Source organism: Drosophila melanogaster, chromosome 3R, assembly GCF_000001215.4.
Source record: "Drosophila melanogaster chromosome 3R".
Lineage (NCBI taxonomy): Eukaryota > Metazoa > Arthropoda > Insecta > Diptera > Drosophilidae > Drosophila > Drosophila melanogaster.
In genome coordinates, this window is record NT_033777.3 from 2,297,661 (window position 1) to 2,316,621 (window position 18,961).

The 18,961-nt window shown below is 38.8% G+C and overlaps 1 protein-coding gene across 1 annotated transcript in view; it reads left to right on the forward strand.

Moving 5' to 3' along the window:
- Window positions 1-18,961, forward strand: part of Myo81F (Myosin 81F) — a 1,965,857-nt gene that overhangs the window by 1,730,585 nt on the left and 216,311 nt on the right. The window contains exon 18 of the mRNA NM_001316563.1: window positions 9,625-9,923. Within this exon, the coding sequence (NP_001303492.1) occupies window positions 9,625-9,923 (299 nt within the window). The remainder of the gene's footprint in view (window positions 1-9,624; window positions 9,924-18,961) is intronic.

The following is an 18,961-nucleotide window of genomic DNA, read 5'->3' on the forward strand; positions in this document are numbered from 1 at the left end:
AATTATACGACAAATGAAAGGGAGTTATTGGCAATCATTTGGGCCTTGGACTGTCTCCGACACTACCTCTATGGCAAAAACGACATAAACATATTTACGGACCATCAGCCCCTTACATTTGCGGTCTCTGACAAGAACCCAAATTCAAAAATTATGCGTTGGAAAGCCCGAATCGAAGAGAGCGGTGCAAAGGTCATGTATAAACCGGGGAAAGAAAATTTGCGTTGCGGACGCTTTGTCGCGACAAAATATTAACGCTTTGCAGAGCTCATCAGAGTCAGATCGAGCCACTATTCACAGTGAAGAATCCTCAACATTTGTCATTGAGGCCACGGAAAAGCCATTGAACTGTTTCCAGAATCAAATCGTATTGGAGGAAGCATCCGTGCCGAATAAGCGACTATTTATAGTATTTGGTACTAAGACACGTCATCAAATTAATTTTTCTGATTGGGAGACATTACTGGACTTAGTAAAAGACGTAGTAACACCCAACGTAGTGAATGCCATACACTGTGAGCTTCCAGTCCTGGCCCGTATTCAAGATGGTCTGGTTCGTCTCTTTCCTGCGACCAAGTTTTGGTTTTGTAAGTCTTGGGTGGCCTGTTGAGCCTGATGAGCAAAAGAGATCTTAGTTATTGAACATAACAGAGCTCATAGGGCTGCTCAAGAGAACGTGAAGCAAGTGCTACTGGACTACTATTTTCCAAAAATGGGTAAAATTGCAGCCGAGATCCTTTTAAGCTGCAGGGTTTGCCAAAAGGCAAAATACAACAGGCATCCAGGAATTAGGTATAACCCCAATACCAACGCAGGTTGGGGAGATGTTACATATAGACATCTTCGCAACAGGGGGAAAGTACTTCCTCACCGCTGTTGATAAATTTAGCAAGTTTGCCGTGGTTCAGCCAATTGCATCGCGTTCAATATTGGATGTAAAGACCCCAATCCTTCAGCTGGTCAACCTTTTTCCTAATGTTAAATCGATATATTGCGATAACGAGGCATCGCTTAACTCCGAAACAATACGATCCATGCTTAAAAATCAATACGATATTGAAATAGAAAATGCCCCACCTCTACACAGTACGTCCAATGGTCAGGTGGAAAGGTTCCACAGTACTCTTATAGAGATAGCCAGGTGTCTTAAATTGGAAAGGAAAATAGAAGATTTTACTGAATTATTCCTTCAGGCGACTATAGAGTATAACAGGTCATTTCACTCTGTCACGAATAGAAAACCTGTCGAGATCATCCATGCTAATGCCGACATTGCCCCTGATATAATCATGAGCCTAAAGAAGGCACAGCAGGAGCAGTTAGATCGGAATAATCCGACTAGGCAGAATAGAAGAATTGAGAGGGGTGAGAAGGTGTTAGTTAAAACCAACAAGAGACTTGGGGATAAACTTACGCCACTGTATGTCGAGAATAGGGTCGATGCTGATATAGGGACAACGGTCCTAATTCAAGGGAGGGTGGTCCACAAGGACAATATTCGATGAGGCCACTTACAAGATTGATTTATAGGCCAAAAAGTTGTGGCAGATACTCTGGCGTGTTACCCAAAAATTCAGGCTCGTATAAATGCTCACGCAACCATCGCAGTAAAACATTAAATCTAATTTTCTTTGTAAATTCAAATTCATTTAAATTAAAAAAATACCTATATTGAAAGTAATTTAATTGCCCTCACTCTTGCCAAAATAAATATTTTGCATTCTTTGAAGTTGCACTGTTGACCTAAAGGCGATTATAAAAAAGGTTTCACAACTGTTAACCTAAAATACTAGGAAAGACTATGTTTATTATTGAATCTTGTACAATTAATTTTAGTTTGTATGGTAGATAAGTTGAAAAGCGCACACCGACCGGATATCATACCTCGATGAAAACAAATGAATGCAAGGCCGAAGTAGAAGCGTTGCTGTCAGCCCATGGAATGGGGTACTATTAACCGTTTGCAGCCTGTTGGTCGGCTCATCTCATCGACCTAGCACGCATATCAAGGATCGGCCAACTACTCTTCGTCAACTTGCACCTGCAGCCTTAATCCTGCCCTTTCTTCACTAGTCAAACGAAGAAATGCTGCAGAATATAACTGGTTACAAATGCTTACAATCAGATGCCACCTTCACCAACATCAATCCGCTTTGCATTCTACGTAATGTTAAATATCATGATTTATCAAGCTGCAAAGTGGAGCCTCGATGTCGACAACGCAAATCCTTGATAACATAGACATGGACGAGGACGCCCATTTTTAATGTGATGGGGAGTAGTTAACAAGTAACATCAGGAAAAGCTGCGTGTGACGACGAACGACACACGAAGCTATACTTCGGATGCTGGTCGGCGGCCGTGATCTGTGCGAGATAGGGTAATCTTAAGCTTTCTTTCTTTGTATTACTTAGTTCTAAACTGACAGCCGAAATAAAGTGATGTTATCGTAAGATACCTGCCGTGAATATCAAGTCGGAGCTACGACCCTGCTACCGGCTTATTCCAGTTGGTCACTTCAGCTATAGTCACCGATCGTGGACACCACCTGATCCCGATCCGCACTCTGCACCACACCGCCGCTGCAGAGGCGACAACGAGGTGACTGTGTTGTGAGCAGCAACGTGTCGCAACACACATTCAGCAACCACTTGGTCACTTTAGCTATAGTCACCGATCGTGGCCACTACCTGGTCCTGATCCACACTCTGTACCACACCACAGCTACAGAGGCGACAACGAGGTGACTGTGTTGTGGGCAGCAACTCGCCGCAACACACTTCAGCTACCACGTGAGCAGCAACGTGCCACGTTGACATCCCCTTGCAACAACGGTGCAGGCGGAGGAGTTCGCGGGCAACTACCTTGCCGCGTCCATCTTTAAATCATATCTTACATGCTTCACTACTTTGAGTGGCAAATGAGAGCAAGAGAAGCTTGCTCTCTGAGAGAGTAATAAAGTTTCCAGACAGATGATATGCAATCTTATATTTCCAACACTTACAATTTTTCAATCGACAAAAAAATAGTTGAATATAATAGCTGGAACGAAATCTTGCCAGGTGTGTCCTATCTGTGGAACCAGTCCAAAGAATTTTATGAAAACCACCGAAATATCAAACTTTAAGTCTTAACTTGAAAATTTAAATTATGGCATCAGTCCTCTGCACGCATGGATCAGATTTTTCGAGTTTGTACTTAAAGTCTCATACAAACTTAAATTGGAAATGTGACAAACAAGGGATAAAGAAGAAAGAGACATGATAAAATGCCGTAAACCAGCGTTACAGCAATTATTTTTTACTCAGATGTGATTACATGTCGATAAGCCAAAACAAAACGGAAGTGGAAATACGAATGACGGAAACACCGCAAGAAGAGCATTTAAAAGCACAAGGCAACTTTCATCATGATTAGGATTAAATTATGATACTTTGCACAGGTTTTATATTATTTTGCTTGCTATATCTTGTGAATTTCGTATATATAGTAGCATAATATGCTTCACATATTACGCTTACACAAGCATTGTACATACAATCTTGCACATGCATAAACACATGAAACCAATTTACATTTTTGCTTACACTTAAGCGCATGATTTGTTGTGCATCTATACCGTTCTTTTTCCGTTATTTTTGTACACATATACTGATTAGACATTCCCGTTTCTCGCGACTCACTTCGAGCCGATCAAAACTCTGTACAGTCAGTCTTAAGCTGACAGTTTTAAAATAAAGACGCTCACTGAAATTATTCGTGTTTCAATTTATAATTGGGTTCAGCGTTGATCTTTGTCTTCGTCATAGACGGATCATTTATTCGATTCGAAATAGTAACTACGTAAGTGGCGCAGTCGGTAGGATGATACTAGTTGATGCGATATTAAATATATTCAATTCTCTGTGTATCATCCGATAAAGAACTACAACTTCAATATCTCGCGTCGGTAAATCGGTACAATTGGTTCAAAAAAGAAAAGAAAGAAAGAAACTAAGTGAAAACTAAATAAAAGTAACTACAACTAAGTGAACTACAATAACAACAGTTAACCTAAGCGAAAAATAAATAAACATAACCAGAAATAAACGAACAATAATAATAACAGTGTAACTAAGGAAAACTAAATAAACTTAATTACAACTAAGTGAACCATAATAAAACAGCTAAACTAAGTGAAAACTAAATAAAAGTAACTACAACTAAGTGAACTACAATAACAACAGTTAACCTAAGCGAAAAATAAATAAACATAACCAGAAATAAACGAACAATAATAATAACAGTGTAACTAAGGAAAACTAAATAAACTTAATTACAACTAAGTGAACCATAATAAAACAGCTAAACTAAGTGAAAACTAAATGAAAGTAACTACAACTAAGTGAACTACAATAACAACAGTTAACCTAAGCGGAAAATAAATAAACTTAACCAGAAATAAGCGAACAATAATAATAACAGTGTAACTAAGTGAAAACTAAATAAACTTAATTACAACTAAGTGAACCATAATAATAACAGCTAAATTAAGTAAAGACTAAATAAACTCAACTACAACTAAAATGAATTAAATGCAACTAAGTGAAACATTATAATAATAATAAGTGAGCGAACAACAAGAAACCCATCAAACACACAAACTTAAAACGAAGACACAAACAAATAGTGAGAACTCAAACCCTATCCAAATCGCGAACCAAAATAAAAACACAAACCTTATCTAAGCTACGAACCGACAAATAAACCAACAGCAAATACACAAACAATAATCAAAATTCAAAACCAACAAATAGAACTGTCTGACTCGAATATGATTCAAGTCGAAAGACAAATACACGCAATCGAGGTTTTCAACGGAGATCCGAACACCTTGTACACTTTCATCAGTCGCATCGACTTCATCTTGGCTTTTTATCAGACTACAGACGAAAGGCAAAAGTTAATAATCTTTGGACACATCGAACGGAACATCAGTGGCGATGTTATCCGCACCCTCGGAGTGACCAACCTCAGCAGCTGGAGTGAACTCAGGACTCAACTCATACTTAACTACAAGCCCCAAGCACCGAACCACCAACTTCTGGAGGAATTCAGGAACACACAATATCGAGGTAACATTCGTCATTTCCTGGAAGAAGCCGAAAGAAAACGGCAGATACTTATAAGTAAATTAGAACTAGAACACAATATTACTGAAACCACTCTATATACTATATTAATACAAACCAGCATCGAAAATCTAATTCAAAAACTTCCAAGCCACATTTATCTCAGAATAATAAACTGTAATATTCCAAACCTGAGATCATTAATAAACATATTACAAGAAAAAGGTCTTTACGAGGCACCAACCTCAAGTAAAGATAATGTAAAGCCAACTTCAATTCCAAGCAAAGTAACAAACACTCCCCAGAATAGGCAAATGAACAATCAAACCAGACCCCTTGCACCCTTCCAACCATTCTATAACCACGCCTATCAACCCTATCACCAAGCATATTCTCATGTATCCAGGTTTAGCACAAATCCGATACCCCAATATCAAAATAGACCTATCTACCCACAACCTAACATACCCCTGACACAAGCACCCAGACCAAACACAGCTTTTAAACGACAAAGTATTTTTGACCAAAATCGCTTTGGACCTAGCCACACTCACATGCCTACAAGATATCCACAAACCGGAAACGTACAGACTAATAACCCAATAAAAAGACAGAGACCATCAGACAGCGGACAGTCGAAAATTAGCATAGAAGAGCTAAGATACCAAGAAGTATCGTCTAACCAACCCGAATATCCTTATAACTATAATTACTATTATCCCTACTATCCAGAATATTTTCAGCCTTATCCCTATCAATCGAACTATACCCCAGAATTAATTCCATGTCCCCTTGAACAGAAATATGACAATTCAGAAACGACAGAAGAGAAGAGACCAACAACAAATGACAACGAACCAGACAACCCCGAACAAGCAGAAAATTTTCGGTCAGTAGCCCCGGATCAAGCGAATATATAACGATCAAACATAATAATACCGAATTGAAATGTCTAATTGATACTGGATCTACGATAAATATGCTCACGCGAAATATTTTTTAAACACCAACACAAGAAACCAATTACCTAATCCACACCAGTAATGGTCCGTTAATAATTAATGAACTTACGAACATACCACCTAACAACTACTTCCCTATTGCCCAAGAGTTCTTGATCCACCAGTTCTCAGATCATTATGACATCCTGATTGGACGCAAATTGTTGTCCGAAGCCAAAGCAATAATCGACTATAAAAAGAAAACTGCCACTCTATTTAACAAAATATACAAGATAAATGACGGTAACAACATTACCGAACTGAACCATATTCAAATGGACCCTTCATTTCCACAAGACCCCACTTACTTAGAAACCTCCACACTTCAGGAGAACTTGTTCCGATTAGAACACCTTAACGTAGAAGAAAAATTAAAACTAACTAATCTACTGACAAAATACCAAGACATCCAATTTCGTGAAGGTGACACGCTCACGTTCACAAACCAAGAAAAACATATTATTAACACCACACACAATATCCCCGTCTACTCTAAAGTTTATAGTTTCCAACAGACATATGAAAAGTAAGTAGAAAAACAGATCCAGGAGATGTTAGAACAGGGCATTATCCGAGAAAGTAATTCACCATACTGTAGCCCCATTTGGGTAGTACCTAAAAAAAACTAGATGCTTCTGGACAGCAGAAGCTTCGTATCGTAATAGATTATAGGAAATTGAACGAAATAACAATAAACGACAGATACCCCATACCGAACATAGATGAAATATTAGGGAAACTAGGGAGGTCAAATTATTTCACAACAATAGATCTTGCAAAGGGCTTTCATCAAATAGAAATGGACTCAGAGTCAATAGCCAAAACTGCCTTCTCTACAAAATATGGAGACTACGAGTACACACGACTGCCATTTGGTCTTAAAAATGCCCCCGCTACATTTCAAAGATGCATGAACTCCGTCCACTTTTAAATAAATGTTGTCTAGTATACCTAGACGACATCATAGTTTTCTCCACATCTTTAGAAGAACATCTTCAAGCCTTACAAGCTGTTTTCGAAAAACTATCACAGGCAAACTTAAAATTACAACTAGACAAATGCGAGTTCTTAAAACAAGAGACAACTTTCTTAGGACATGTTATTACTAAATACGGGATTAAACCAAACCCGTATAAAATCAAAGCTATAGTTAAATATCCGCTACCAAGAAAAACTAAAGAAATTAAAGCCTTTTTAGGACTTACAGGATATTATAGGAAATTTATACCTAATTTTTCAGACATTGCCAAACCCCTGACCAAGTGTCTAAAGAAAGGAGCAACAATAGATATAAACAGTTTAGAATACTTAGAAGCATTCCAAAAGTTAAAATTATTAATATCTGAAGATTCGATCCTAAAAGTACCGAATTTCGAGAGGAAATTTACATTAACAACAGATGCCAGCAATGTAGCTTTAGGAGCTGTTTTATCACAAGACGGACACCCTATTAGTTACATCAGCAGAACACCAAATGAACATGAAATCAATTATGGCGCCATAGAAAAAGAATTATTAGCAATAGTTTGGGCCACCAAAACCTTCAGACACTATCTGTTAGGACGACATTTCGAAGTAGCTTCTGACCATCAACCCTTGTGCTGGCTGCACAAATTAAAAGAACCGAATTCAAAACTAACAAGATGGAAAATTAGACTTTCGGAATATGACTTCGACATAAAATATATTAAAGGAAAGGAAAATTACGTAGCAGATGCACTTTCTAGAGTAAAGATAGAAGAAACATTTTTTTGCGAATCTACACAACATAGTGCTGAAGGAGACAGTAGCAATTTGATCGGACTATCAGAGAAAGCTATCAATCAACATAAAAGACAAATCATCTTTACCAAAGGTCCCAATAAAACAGAAATAGAAACTTACTTCAAAAACCAAATTATTTCATATGAAGAAATGACCCCGGAAATAGCCAAACGATATCTATTCGACCACTTCTGTTCAAAAAACAGCGCTCTGTACATCGAAAGCGATGCAGATTTCGAAGTAATTCAAAAAGCATATAAAGAAACAATGAATCCAAGATATACAAAGATTTTCCGAAGCCTTATCTTACTAAAAAACATTCCCACATACGCAAATTTCAAAGAACTAATTCTAAAAACACATGAAAAACTTCTACACCCCGGAATACAGAAAACTGTTAAACTTTTCGGCGAGACATACTACTTCCCAAATAGCCAACTCCTTATCCAAAATATAATTAACGAATGCCAAGTTTGTAACTTTGCAAAAACTAAACACCGAAATACAAAAATGAAAATGAAAGTCACCCCTAAACCCGAACATTGCTGCGATAAATTTGTAATAGATATCATTCCTCTGAAGGGAATCACTATTTGAGTTGTATTGACATTTATTCAAAATTCGCCACCCTTGAGCAAATTAAAACAAAAGATTGGATAGAGTGCAAAAATGTTCTAATGCGCATATTCAATCAGTTGGGGAAACCCGAAATTCTAAAGGCAGATAGAGATGGCGCATTTTCTAGTTTAGCCCTCAAACGTTGGCTCGAAACTGAAAATGTAGAATTACAACTCAATACCACAAAAACAGGTGTTGCACATATAGAAAGGCACCATAAAACAATTAACGAAAAAATCCGTATCATAAACAATTCCGATGACAATGAAGCTAAACTCAGTAAAATGGAGCCACCTATAGAGCCACGGCCAAAAAATCGTGTGCCAAAAAATCGTATGGCGTTACGCATCTTGTTATTCTAGGGTCTTTGATTGTACACACCCATTGAACTAATAAAAGTAAAACCAATAGAACATAAAGACATTGTAAAACTAATATCAAATAATAATATTACAGTCTCTATTATCGTATCACTCACATTTTAGTATAGTTTGTATCTACTTAAAACTAAAAATAATAAAAACAATTATGGAAACACAAGATTTAAACCCAACTGCATTACCAAGATTATATGCGTGAAGCCCAATACAAGCATAAGCTTCATTTTAAGGGGAGGGAAGTAGCATAATATGCTTCACATATTACGCTTACACAAGCATTGTACATACAATCTTGCACATGCATAAACACATGAAACCAATTTACATTTTTGCTTAAACTTAAGCGCATGATTTGTTGTGCATCTATACCGTTCTTTTTCCGTTATTTTTGTACACATATACTGATTAGACATTCCCGTTTCTCGCGACTCACTTCGAGCCGATCAAAACTCTGTACAGTCAGTCTTAAGCTGACAGTTTTAAAATAAAGACGCTCACTGAAATTATTCGTGTTTCAATTTATAATTGGGTTCAGCGTTGATCTTTTTCTTCGTCATAGACGGATCATTTATTCGACTCGAAATAGTAACTACGTAAGTATATATTTATAAATTTAAACAATTCTGCCAAGGAACTTTATCAATGTATATGGATCACTACAAATTTTGCTTTCCAAATTCACAGATCACAATATTTCTACTGCATATAACAATAATAAATATAAATATAATGATTATTTGTTTCTTACAGGCGAATCCATAAGCCGAGCAGAAGATGAACATATTCGAATAATTCAATCAATAATGGACAAATGTATGAAAAAGGAATCATTATTAAATGAACTTTATCTGCAATTGATAAAACAGACCACGGATCATCCAGATGCAAATTCAAGAGTAAATTTAAAAAATTGGGCACTTTTAAGTGTTTTATGCAGCGTAATTTTGCCGTCAATGAAGGCTGTTCGAAAATACCTAATTGCTCATTTGAAAAGATGCTCAAGTGATTTTTTGTCTGAGGAAGGAAAATACGCACGATACGCCGAAAATGTATGTACCGTTCAGTTTAATTTGTAAAAACAAAAAAATAGGGAAATTAAATTAATCAAGAAAGGAAGCTAGACTTCGGCAAGCCGAAGCTATAAAACCATTAATAACATTATTTTCACTCCATTCGCGTCGAGAGTGAATCTGTTCTGATTTGTGCACAATTTAACCAAATTTACGTTGTGCCTTCTTGCGGTACACTTGCTCCCTTGCAAGTTTTGATTTTGTGTCTTTGAACAGTGGTCGGAAAAAATTATGGAAACAAAAGTTTTCTGCTGCTAAGACAAATGCATTCAGGTAATAAGGCCTGTGTGGAGTCTGTATAACCACTGCGATCCACACGATGAGGATACTGCAAGCGTATAAGGCAAGAACCTGGCGTGGTTTTGCAAGGGTGGTTCTCAGAAGAAGAAAAGAATAGAGATTATTACAATATGTTTAAAAACAGTTTATTATACTTATTCAGTTTTATTGTATGATATTGAAGAAAAAATCGATCTTCTCTGCCTTCAACGTCCCGTTCCGAACTGCCGTCTTTCTCTCCTGCCTTTTCATCCAGGAGCCAGGGCTGGCAACTGCTGTCTCAAATCAAGGCTGGCAACTCCTCTGAAGTGCCAGGGCTCGCTACTCTTTTGATATCTTGCATCTTAAATGTATATGGATAAACAGACGGACGGACTGACAGATGGATTGACGGGTAGACAAACGGGCGAACAGACTGTCATGGCGAGATAGACTTGTCTACTGATCCTGATTAGGAATGTACAATGTAGTGTTTACGTAGTCATATAAATAAAAATGTTTTATTTTTAATTTACCGTTTTCGATGGATTTATTTGTAATTCATTACAGCAGTCACTTAATAACTGATTCATATTCATATTCATATGTGCTTCCAAACCTTAAGGATCTAACTTTTTTGCATCTTTTATAATTTAGATATTGTTGAGGCAATGAGCTATTTCATTAACTTTGAAAAGTGGTGTGGCAATTTGTAAGCCCGGTAAAGTTAATGTTTCAATTAATATTTCAGTTTTATTTTAATATATTTTGTCACACAGGGATGTAGTGTATAAAACGAACGGCGGCAGTGCCCGTACCAAAGACACTAGAATAACAAGATGCGTAACGGCCATACATTGGTTTGGCACTATGCAGCCAATTTTTTAGTGACGGCCAAAATTGCTCTCTTTCCGCTCACTCCCGCTGAGAGCGTAAGAAATCTAAAAATTTAATTTGCTTGCTTGTGTGAGTAAAAACAAGAGACGAGAACTCGTATATGTGTGCGTGTTGTGCTAGAAGACGATTTTCGGGCCGAAATCAATTCTGATCGAAGAAATGAATTTACATAGTACATATTAGGGTAGTTTTTGCCAATTTCGTAGCAATATGATAAAATAAAATAATTTTTAAAAATTCGCGCCCTGATTATTATAATTTTAAAGCTTTTTAAATTCGTTTGTATAAATCGCCGCTCGAATTAGCTATCGTTTACACATTTATATTTATGTTTAATTCTAATTTGTCTCTCATCTGACAATTTTTTAAAAGCGAAATATTTTTTTTGAAACACTTTTAATGTTAATGTTACATCATATTAAGTCAAATGACTTAATAAATATACTAAATAATTAAATATGATAACTGTTTATTGCAAAAGTAATATCAAAGACACTAGAATTATTCCAGTGTCTTTGCTTTGTTCATATCTTGAGGCACGAAGTGCGGACACAAGCACTCAACAATCATTGCCTTATTAATTTTTCACACGCCGCAAGATGAATACTCTAATGACAAATATTCTTATATAAAGTCATTTTTGAAATTTATTTTTGTGATAATATGTACATAGATTTGACTATTTCTAATCTATTTTCAAATAATAATAACGTTAAGGCAATGCAAAACAAGAATTTTTCGCATGGTGCCAATTGATCAAAAATAATATAGATTTAAAGTCAAAGAACTTCTAAGGTGAAGGGCATATTTTGTCAAATTTACAATGCATGAGCATACATGTGCACACATACAGTTGTCTGCTATCACTTTGTGCGTTGAAAAGAGCTGTTCGCTGTAGCGCTCTCCGCTCTCTCGCTCTCCAACAAAAATTCGAGAGAGCCTGGAGCCACCTCTAGAGCCACGGCCAAAAAATCGTGTGCCAAAAAATCGTATGGCGTTACGCATCTTGTTATTCTAGGGTCTTTGCCCGTACCGAACCGACTAAGAGTTAAAGTGCATCTCAGCAGTACCGGTGTGATCAACACATCATGTGTAACTGAATTTGCTTTGCAGAAGGCAAATGAGCAAGTTTCACAAAATAAAGATTTAAACAGCTGTGCTCGCTCTCTATTGAGAGAGAGGAACATAGCACAAAGGGGAATGCAAAATCTATTGCTTTTTCTGGTAGTAGTTAATTCGCTGCGAGCGATCCAATCGGTTGAGATTTAATTTTGTTAGATCAGGCTCAGCAAACAAGGCGAGGGGGCCGTGCCTAAGAAGTGCGCAGGATTTCCACGAGTCAGTATAAATCGACGCAATGCATTAAGAAATGCAGAAGTGGAGAGATCCTGAACCAGCTCAAGGTGAACAGCCTTTGTAGAAAAGCAGATAAAGATGCAGATATAGCACTTGATGGGTGCTTTGTTCCAAACTGGATTTTTGTAATAAATTGGGACGCAAAAGTTCAGACCAGTGACCTTGAAGGAATGTGAAGCTGTAACGCGGTCCTCAGGAAGATCACCCATAATGTGACGAGCTATGTGTGGCTTGGCTCGAAAACATGTGATGCATCTGACTGCTTTTGCAGTTGTCTTGACCGCCAATGGGCCAGAACTGCAGTCGAATGGAAGCGAGTAGTGCGCGAGGTCCACAATGCAGATAGAGACGATGATAGTCGAGTATAATGGCACGAGTGACTGGGTGCTGACGTGGCAATATTAATTGATACTGTGCGTCATAGTCCAACGATGAGCGCTTCAGTCTGCCACCAACTCTCATGAGTCCAGAGTTGTTAATGATGGGTGCGAGGGATGCAATTGAGCTCGATGATTTTACTTGTCGACTGTTGAGCAGGGCATTATAGTCCTCGGTAAGGTGTGCCATCTGAATGAAGCGAATGATAAGTTTCATGCCACCGGTGTCAGGCCTTGGTGGCTGATACGATAACGAAATTTGAAGATGTATCCAAAATTTAACAGCTGGTTGGGATGTCGATGAAGGCAGGGGTCTTGAGAGTGATGGGGCCTTCTTCCTTAGCTCAGGGAGAATCTTTGGAGCGAGACAATATTCTGGTCAGTGCGACTTGTCTTTTTGAAGATAGTCACGGCCATGAAACCAAAGACTGGAGTCGGTCAGCTCACTAGGAAGTGCCCCCAGGAGAGTATGTCCGCTGGATTGCAGATTTGCAACACAGCAGAATCTGACCGGCAATAAACAGGGCATGAAAATAAGGCAAGCTGCATGAGTTCCCGCATTAGTTGAGCCAGTAATATTGCCGCGCATAATTCCAATTTGGGAACCGTGAGGGTCTTCAATGGGGCAACACGAGATTTAGCGCAGAAAAGGTTGGCTACTCGTTGACTTTGAGACATGGAGACTATGTAGATGCATCCTCCATATGCGTCAATGCTGGCATCACTGAATCCATGGATTTCGACCACGCTATTTGGTTTTTCTCTTCAGATTTGCTGCAGCAGGATTTTGGCCTTCGTTATGACGGGGCAGATAAGACCAAGAGGGTCGTAAAAGCGAGTAATTGTAGACAGGACAGAGCGCTTTCTGGATTTTAGAACTGCTTTCATGGGCGATGTGGAGTTTGGCAATGTCGCTGCCATCATCAAATATAAGAAAGAAATCGTTTTCTTAATCGAGAATCTGCTTCAAAGTACCAGGATCGTTTGAGCACAATTTTCTAAATTTAAAATGACCTTTATCCAGTAATCCTATGGTTGTCGCATGATCTCAAAGACTTCTTGGTTTTAGTTACAGACATAGTTTGTTTTAGACATAGTTTTGTTTTAGACATAAAAGTCGCGTAGAAGAATTCTTCTTCTTCGTCTTCTGCTAGCTGCTGCATGACTCTGACAGATAGAAATGAAGATAGCTTTGTTCCGTAGGTGACGGTATCAAGCTTAAATACTTGTACTTTTTCCTGGGGTGTGTCACGCCACAAAATGCATTGTAAATAGCTGTCCGGTTTCTCGACCCGTACAAATCGGTACATCTTATAGATGTCACCAGGTAAAGAAATATGGAAGGTTCGAAACTGTAACAAAGTGTGAAACAGATTGGGCCATCAAAGACAACACACAGCTTAGTTGTTGTGTTGTCTTCCTTTAAAACGCAGTGATGCGGCAAATAAAATTTACATAGTTTCTGGGAGTCAAATGTTACCAGAGATATTTAATTCAAAGATAAGTACTCTTGAATAAAGACTGAATATTTCTCTTTGAGCTGGCGATGGCGTTCAAGTTTGTTTTCCAGATTTAAAAACTGGCGATAGGCTTGTCGATAGGAATCTCCCAATACTTCCGGGCTGCGCTTTGCAGGAAGTCGATCTGAATATTCTCCAAATGGAAGCCTAGAAAATGTAACTTGAAGTGGGCCTCGCAGTCCAGTTTTTCCTTTGTGCGCTTAGAGACGATTTCAGCAATGGTTTTTTTCTCCCAAATTTGCGCACCAGTTCCTCCAGATGGATGCCCTCATCAAACATTTGAGGCGCATTTGATTGAACGGTCAATTATGAAGCCTTGTTAAGGTTGGAGTCAATTTTTTGAAAAATTAGAGATCGGCCAAGCTAAGATTAGCTGGTATTTTCCAGTCTTCAGAGTTTACAGCTGACTCTGAGGCTTGAGATTTGAGAATAATATCCATCTGATCTAAATCTGGCTTCACCAATTCCAGAAGCTGTAGCTGCAGACTTGTACTTGGGCAATTGCAAAGTGTGTGCCAGACGAGAGGTGATTGTGTGCAGTTGCGAGCCAAAGTAAACAAACTCTGAGGCTTGAGATTTGAGAATAATATCCATCTGATCTAAATCTGGCTTCACCAATTCCAGAAGCTGTAGCTGCAGACTTGTACTTGGGCAATTGCAAAGTGTGTGCCAGACGAGAGGTGATTGTGTGCAGTTGCGAGCCGAAGTAAAGTAAGGCGCGACAAGGAACCCAAGATCCCGATTTATTTTGAATATTGATGACGGCAGTGGCCAACTACACAAAATCTGCTCCGAGACTTTGAGCCACTAAGGAAGAAGATTGACCAGTTGATGATTCCTGTGCAACTACTTGCAATCTGTTGGAATGAGCATGAGAAGCTAGCTGAGGTTAAGCAGGCTGGGAGCAAGATGACGAAGGCCTTGAGCCAAAATTTAGTAATTTGTTGTGCTTACTTCCACAAATACGACAGCGATCGGCATTACAATGTCGTAGGTAGGTCTTGTCATAAAGCCAACCTTTTTGCCTCCTGTAAGCGATTTTAGGCGACAGTTTTCTGAATTATGGGCAATCAAATATTATGTGGCATTGCAGACAGGGCAGCAATCGACAGGGGTATTGGCGACAAATGAATTTCTAGAGTTGTGGATAGCTTTCCTAGGTTTTACAACCTGTGGCATGATTCCAAGTGCAACATTGGTACATCTGGCATCTTGTCTCCAAAAACTTAACAAATTCATTCCATTTGGAAGCCTTTCAGTGGGAGCAGCATTCTCCCATAATAGCTGGGTTTCGCGGTCGACGTTTTGGAGAAGACAATAAACGAGAATTCACTCGGAAATTTCCACAGTGGTGCCCATGTTGTGAAGTGCCCGTAAACGCAAATTAATTTGGTCGGACAGTGGTCGGTATGTTCATGATCGCCGAAATGTGAGACTGGAAAATAAGCCGCTTATTATTATAGCTCTTATCTAACAACTCCAGGGCAGACGGGTAATTTGCATCAGTTTCCTCCGAAGCACCAACGGCATCCAAAGCGGGACCTCTTAGGCAAGACTTGAGGTGTTGAACCTTCTCCATGTCAGCCAGTACTGGGTTTTTATCGATGTCAGTGGAAAACATCAACATAAAATCGGTGTACTTAGTATAATTTTTACTAAAGGTTGGTAGCTTCAAGTTAGGGACATTCGGTCGTCGAAATAGAGAAACAGAAGGCCACTCAGTTCCTGGCTCTCTTTCCGCTCACTCCTGCTGAGAGCGTAAGAAATCTAAAAATTTAATTTGCTTGCTTGTGTGAGTAAAAACAAGAGACGAGAACTCGTATATGTGTGCGTGTTGTGCTAGAAGACGATTTTCGGGCCGAAATCAATTCTGATCGAAGAAATGAATTTACATAGTACATATTAGGGTAGTTTTTGCCAATTTCGTAGCAATATGATAAAATAAAATAATTTTTAAAAATTCGCGCCCTGATTATTATAATTTTAAAGCTTTTTAAATTCGTTTGTATAAATCGCCGCTCGAATTAGCTATCGTTTACACATTTATATTTATGTTTAATTCTAATTTGTCTCTCATCTGACAATTTTTTAAAAGCGAAATATTTTTTTTGAAACACTTTTAATGTTAATGTTACATCATATTAAGTCAAATGACTTAATAAATATACTAAATAATTAAATATGATAACTGTTTATTGCAAAAGTAATATCAAAGACACTAGAATTATTCCAGTGTCTTTGCTTTGTTCATATCTTGAGGCACGAAGTGCGGACACAAGCACTCAACAATCATTGCCTTATTAATTTTTCACACGCCGCAAGATGAATACTCTAATGACAAATATTCTTATATAAAGTCATTTTTGAAATTTATTTTTGTGATAATATGTACATAGATTTGACTATTTCTAATCTATTTTCAAATAATAATAACGTTAAGGCAATGCAAAACAAGAATTTTTCGCATGGTGCCAATTGATCAAAAATAATATAGATTTAAAGTCAAAGAACTTCTAAGGTGAAGGGCATATTTTGTCAAATTTACAATGCATGAGCATACATGTGCACACATACAGTTGTCTGCTATCACTTTGTGCGTTGAAAAGAGCTGTTCGCTGTAGCGCTCTCCGCTCTCTCGCTCTCCAACAAAAATTCGAGAGAGCCTGGAGCCACCTCTAGAGCCACGGCCAAAAAATCGTGTGCCAAAAAATCGTATGGCGTTACGCATCTTGTTATTCTAGGGTCTTTGCCCGTACCGAACCGACTAAGAGTTAAAGTGCATCTCAGCAGTACCGGTGTGATCAACACATCATGTGTAACTGAATTTGCTTTGCAGAAGGCAAATGAGCAAGTTTCACAAAATAAAGATTTAAACAGCTGTGCTCGCTCTCTATTGAGAGAGAGGAACATAGCACAAAGGGGAATGCAAAATCTATTGCTTTTTCTGGTAGTAGTTAATTCGCTGCGAGCGATCCAATCGGTTGAGATTTAATTTTGTTAGATCAGGCTCAGCAAACAAGGCGAGGGGGCCGTGCCTAAGAAGTGCGCAGGATTTCCACGAGTCAGTATAAATCGACGCAATGCATTAAGAAATGCAGAAGTGGAGAGATCCTGAACCAGCTCAAGGTGAACAGCCTTTGTAGAAAAGCAGATAAAGATGCAGATATAGCACTTGATGGGTGCTTTGTTCCAAACTGGATTTTTGTAATAAATTGGGACGCAAAAGTTCAGACCAGTGACCTTGAAGGAATGTGAAGCTGTAACGCGGTCCTCAGGAAGATCACCCATAATGTGACGAGCTATGTGTGGCTTGGCTCGAAAACATGTGATGCATCTGACTGCTTTTGCAGTTGTCTTGACCGCCAATGGGCCAGAACTGCAGTCGAATGGAAGCGAGTAGTGCGCGAGGTCCACAATGCAGATAGAGACGATGATAGTCGAGTATAATGGCACGAGTGACTGGGTGCTGACGTGGCAATATTAATTGATACTGTGCGTCATAGTCCAACGATGAGCGCTTCAGTCTGCCACCAACTCTCATGAGTCCAGAGTTGTTAATGATGGGTGCGAGGGATGCAATTGAGCTCGATGATTTTACTTGTCGACTGTTGAGCAGGGCATTATAGTCCTCGGTAAGGTGTGCCATCTGAATGAAGCGAATGATAAGTTTCATGCCACCGGTGTCAGGCCTTGGTGGCTGATACGATAACGAAATTTGAAGATGTATCCAAAATTTAACAGCTGGTTGGGATGTCGATGAAGGCAGGGGTCTTGAGAGTGATGGGGCCTTCTTCCTTAGCTCAGGGAGAATCTTTGGAGCGAGACAATATTCTGGTCAGTGCGACTTGTCTTTTTGAAGATAGTCACGGCCATGAAACCAAAGACTGGAGTCGGTCAGCTCACTAGGAAGTGCCCCCAGGAGAGTATGTCCGCTGGATTGCAGATTTGCAACACAGCAGAATCTGACCGGCAATAAACAGGGCATGAAAATAAGGCAAGCTGCATGAGTTCCCGCATTAGTTGAGCCAGTAATATTGCCGCGCATAATTCCAATTTGGGAACCGTGAGGGTCTTCAATGGGGCAACACGAGATTTAGCGCAGAAAAGGTTGGCTACTCGTTGACTTTGAGACATGGAGACTATGTAGATGCATCCTCCATATGCGTCAATGCTGGCATCACTGAATCCATGGATTTCGACCACGCTATTTGGTTTTTCTCTTCAGATTTGCTGCAGCAGGATTTTGGCCTTCGTTATGACGGGGCAGATAAGACCAAGAGGGTCGTAAAAGCGAGTAATTGTAGACAGGACAGAGCGCTTTCTGGATTTTAGAACTGCTTTCATGGGCGATGTGGAGTTTGGCAATGTCGCTGCCATCATCAAATATAAGAAAGAAATCGTTTTCTTAATCGAGAATCTGCTTCAAAGTACCAGGATCGTTTGAGCACAATTTTCTAAATTTAAAATGACCTTTATCCAGTAATCCTATGGTTGTCGCATGATCTCAAAGACTTCTTGGTTTTAGTTACAGACATAGTTTGTTTTAGACATAGTTTTGTTTTAGACATAAAAGTCGCGTAGAAGAATTCTTCTTCTTCGTCTTCTGCTA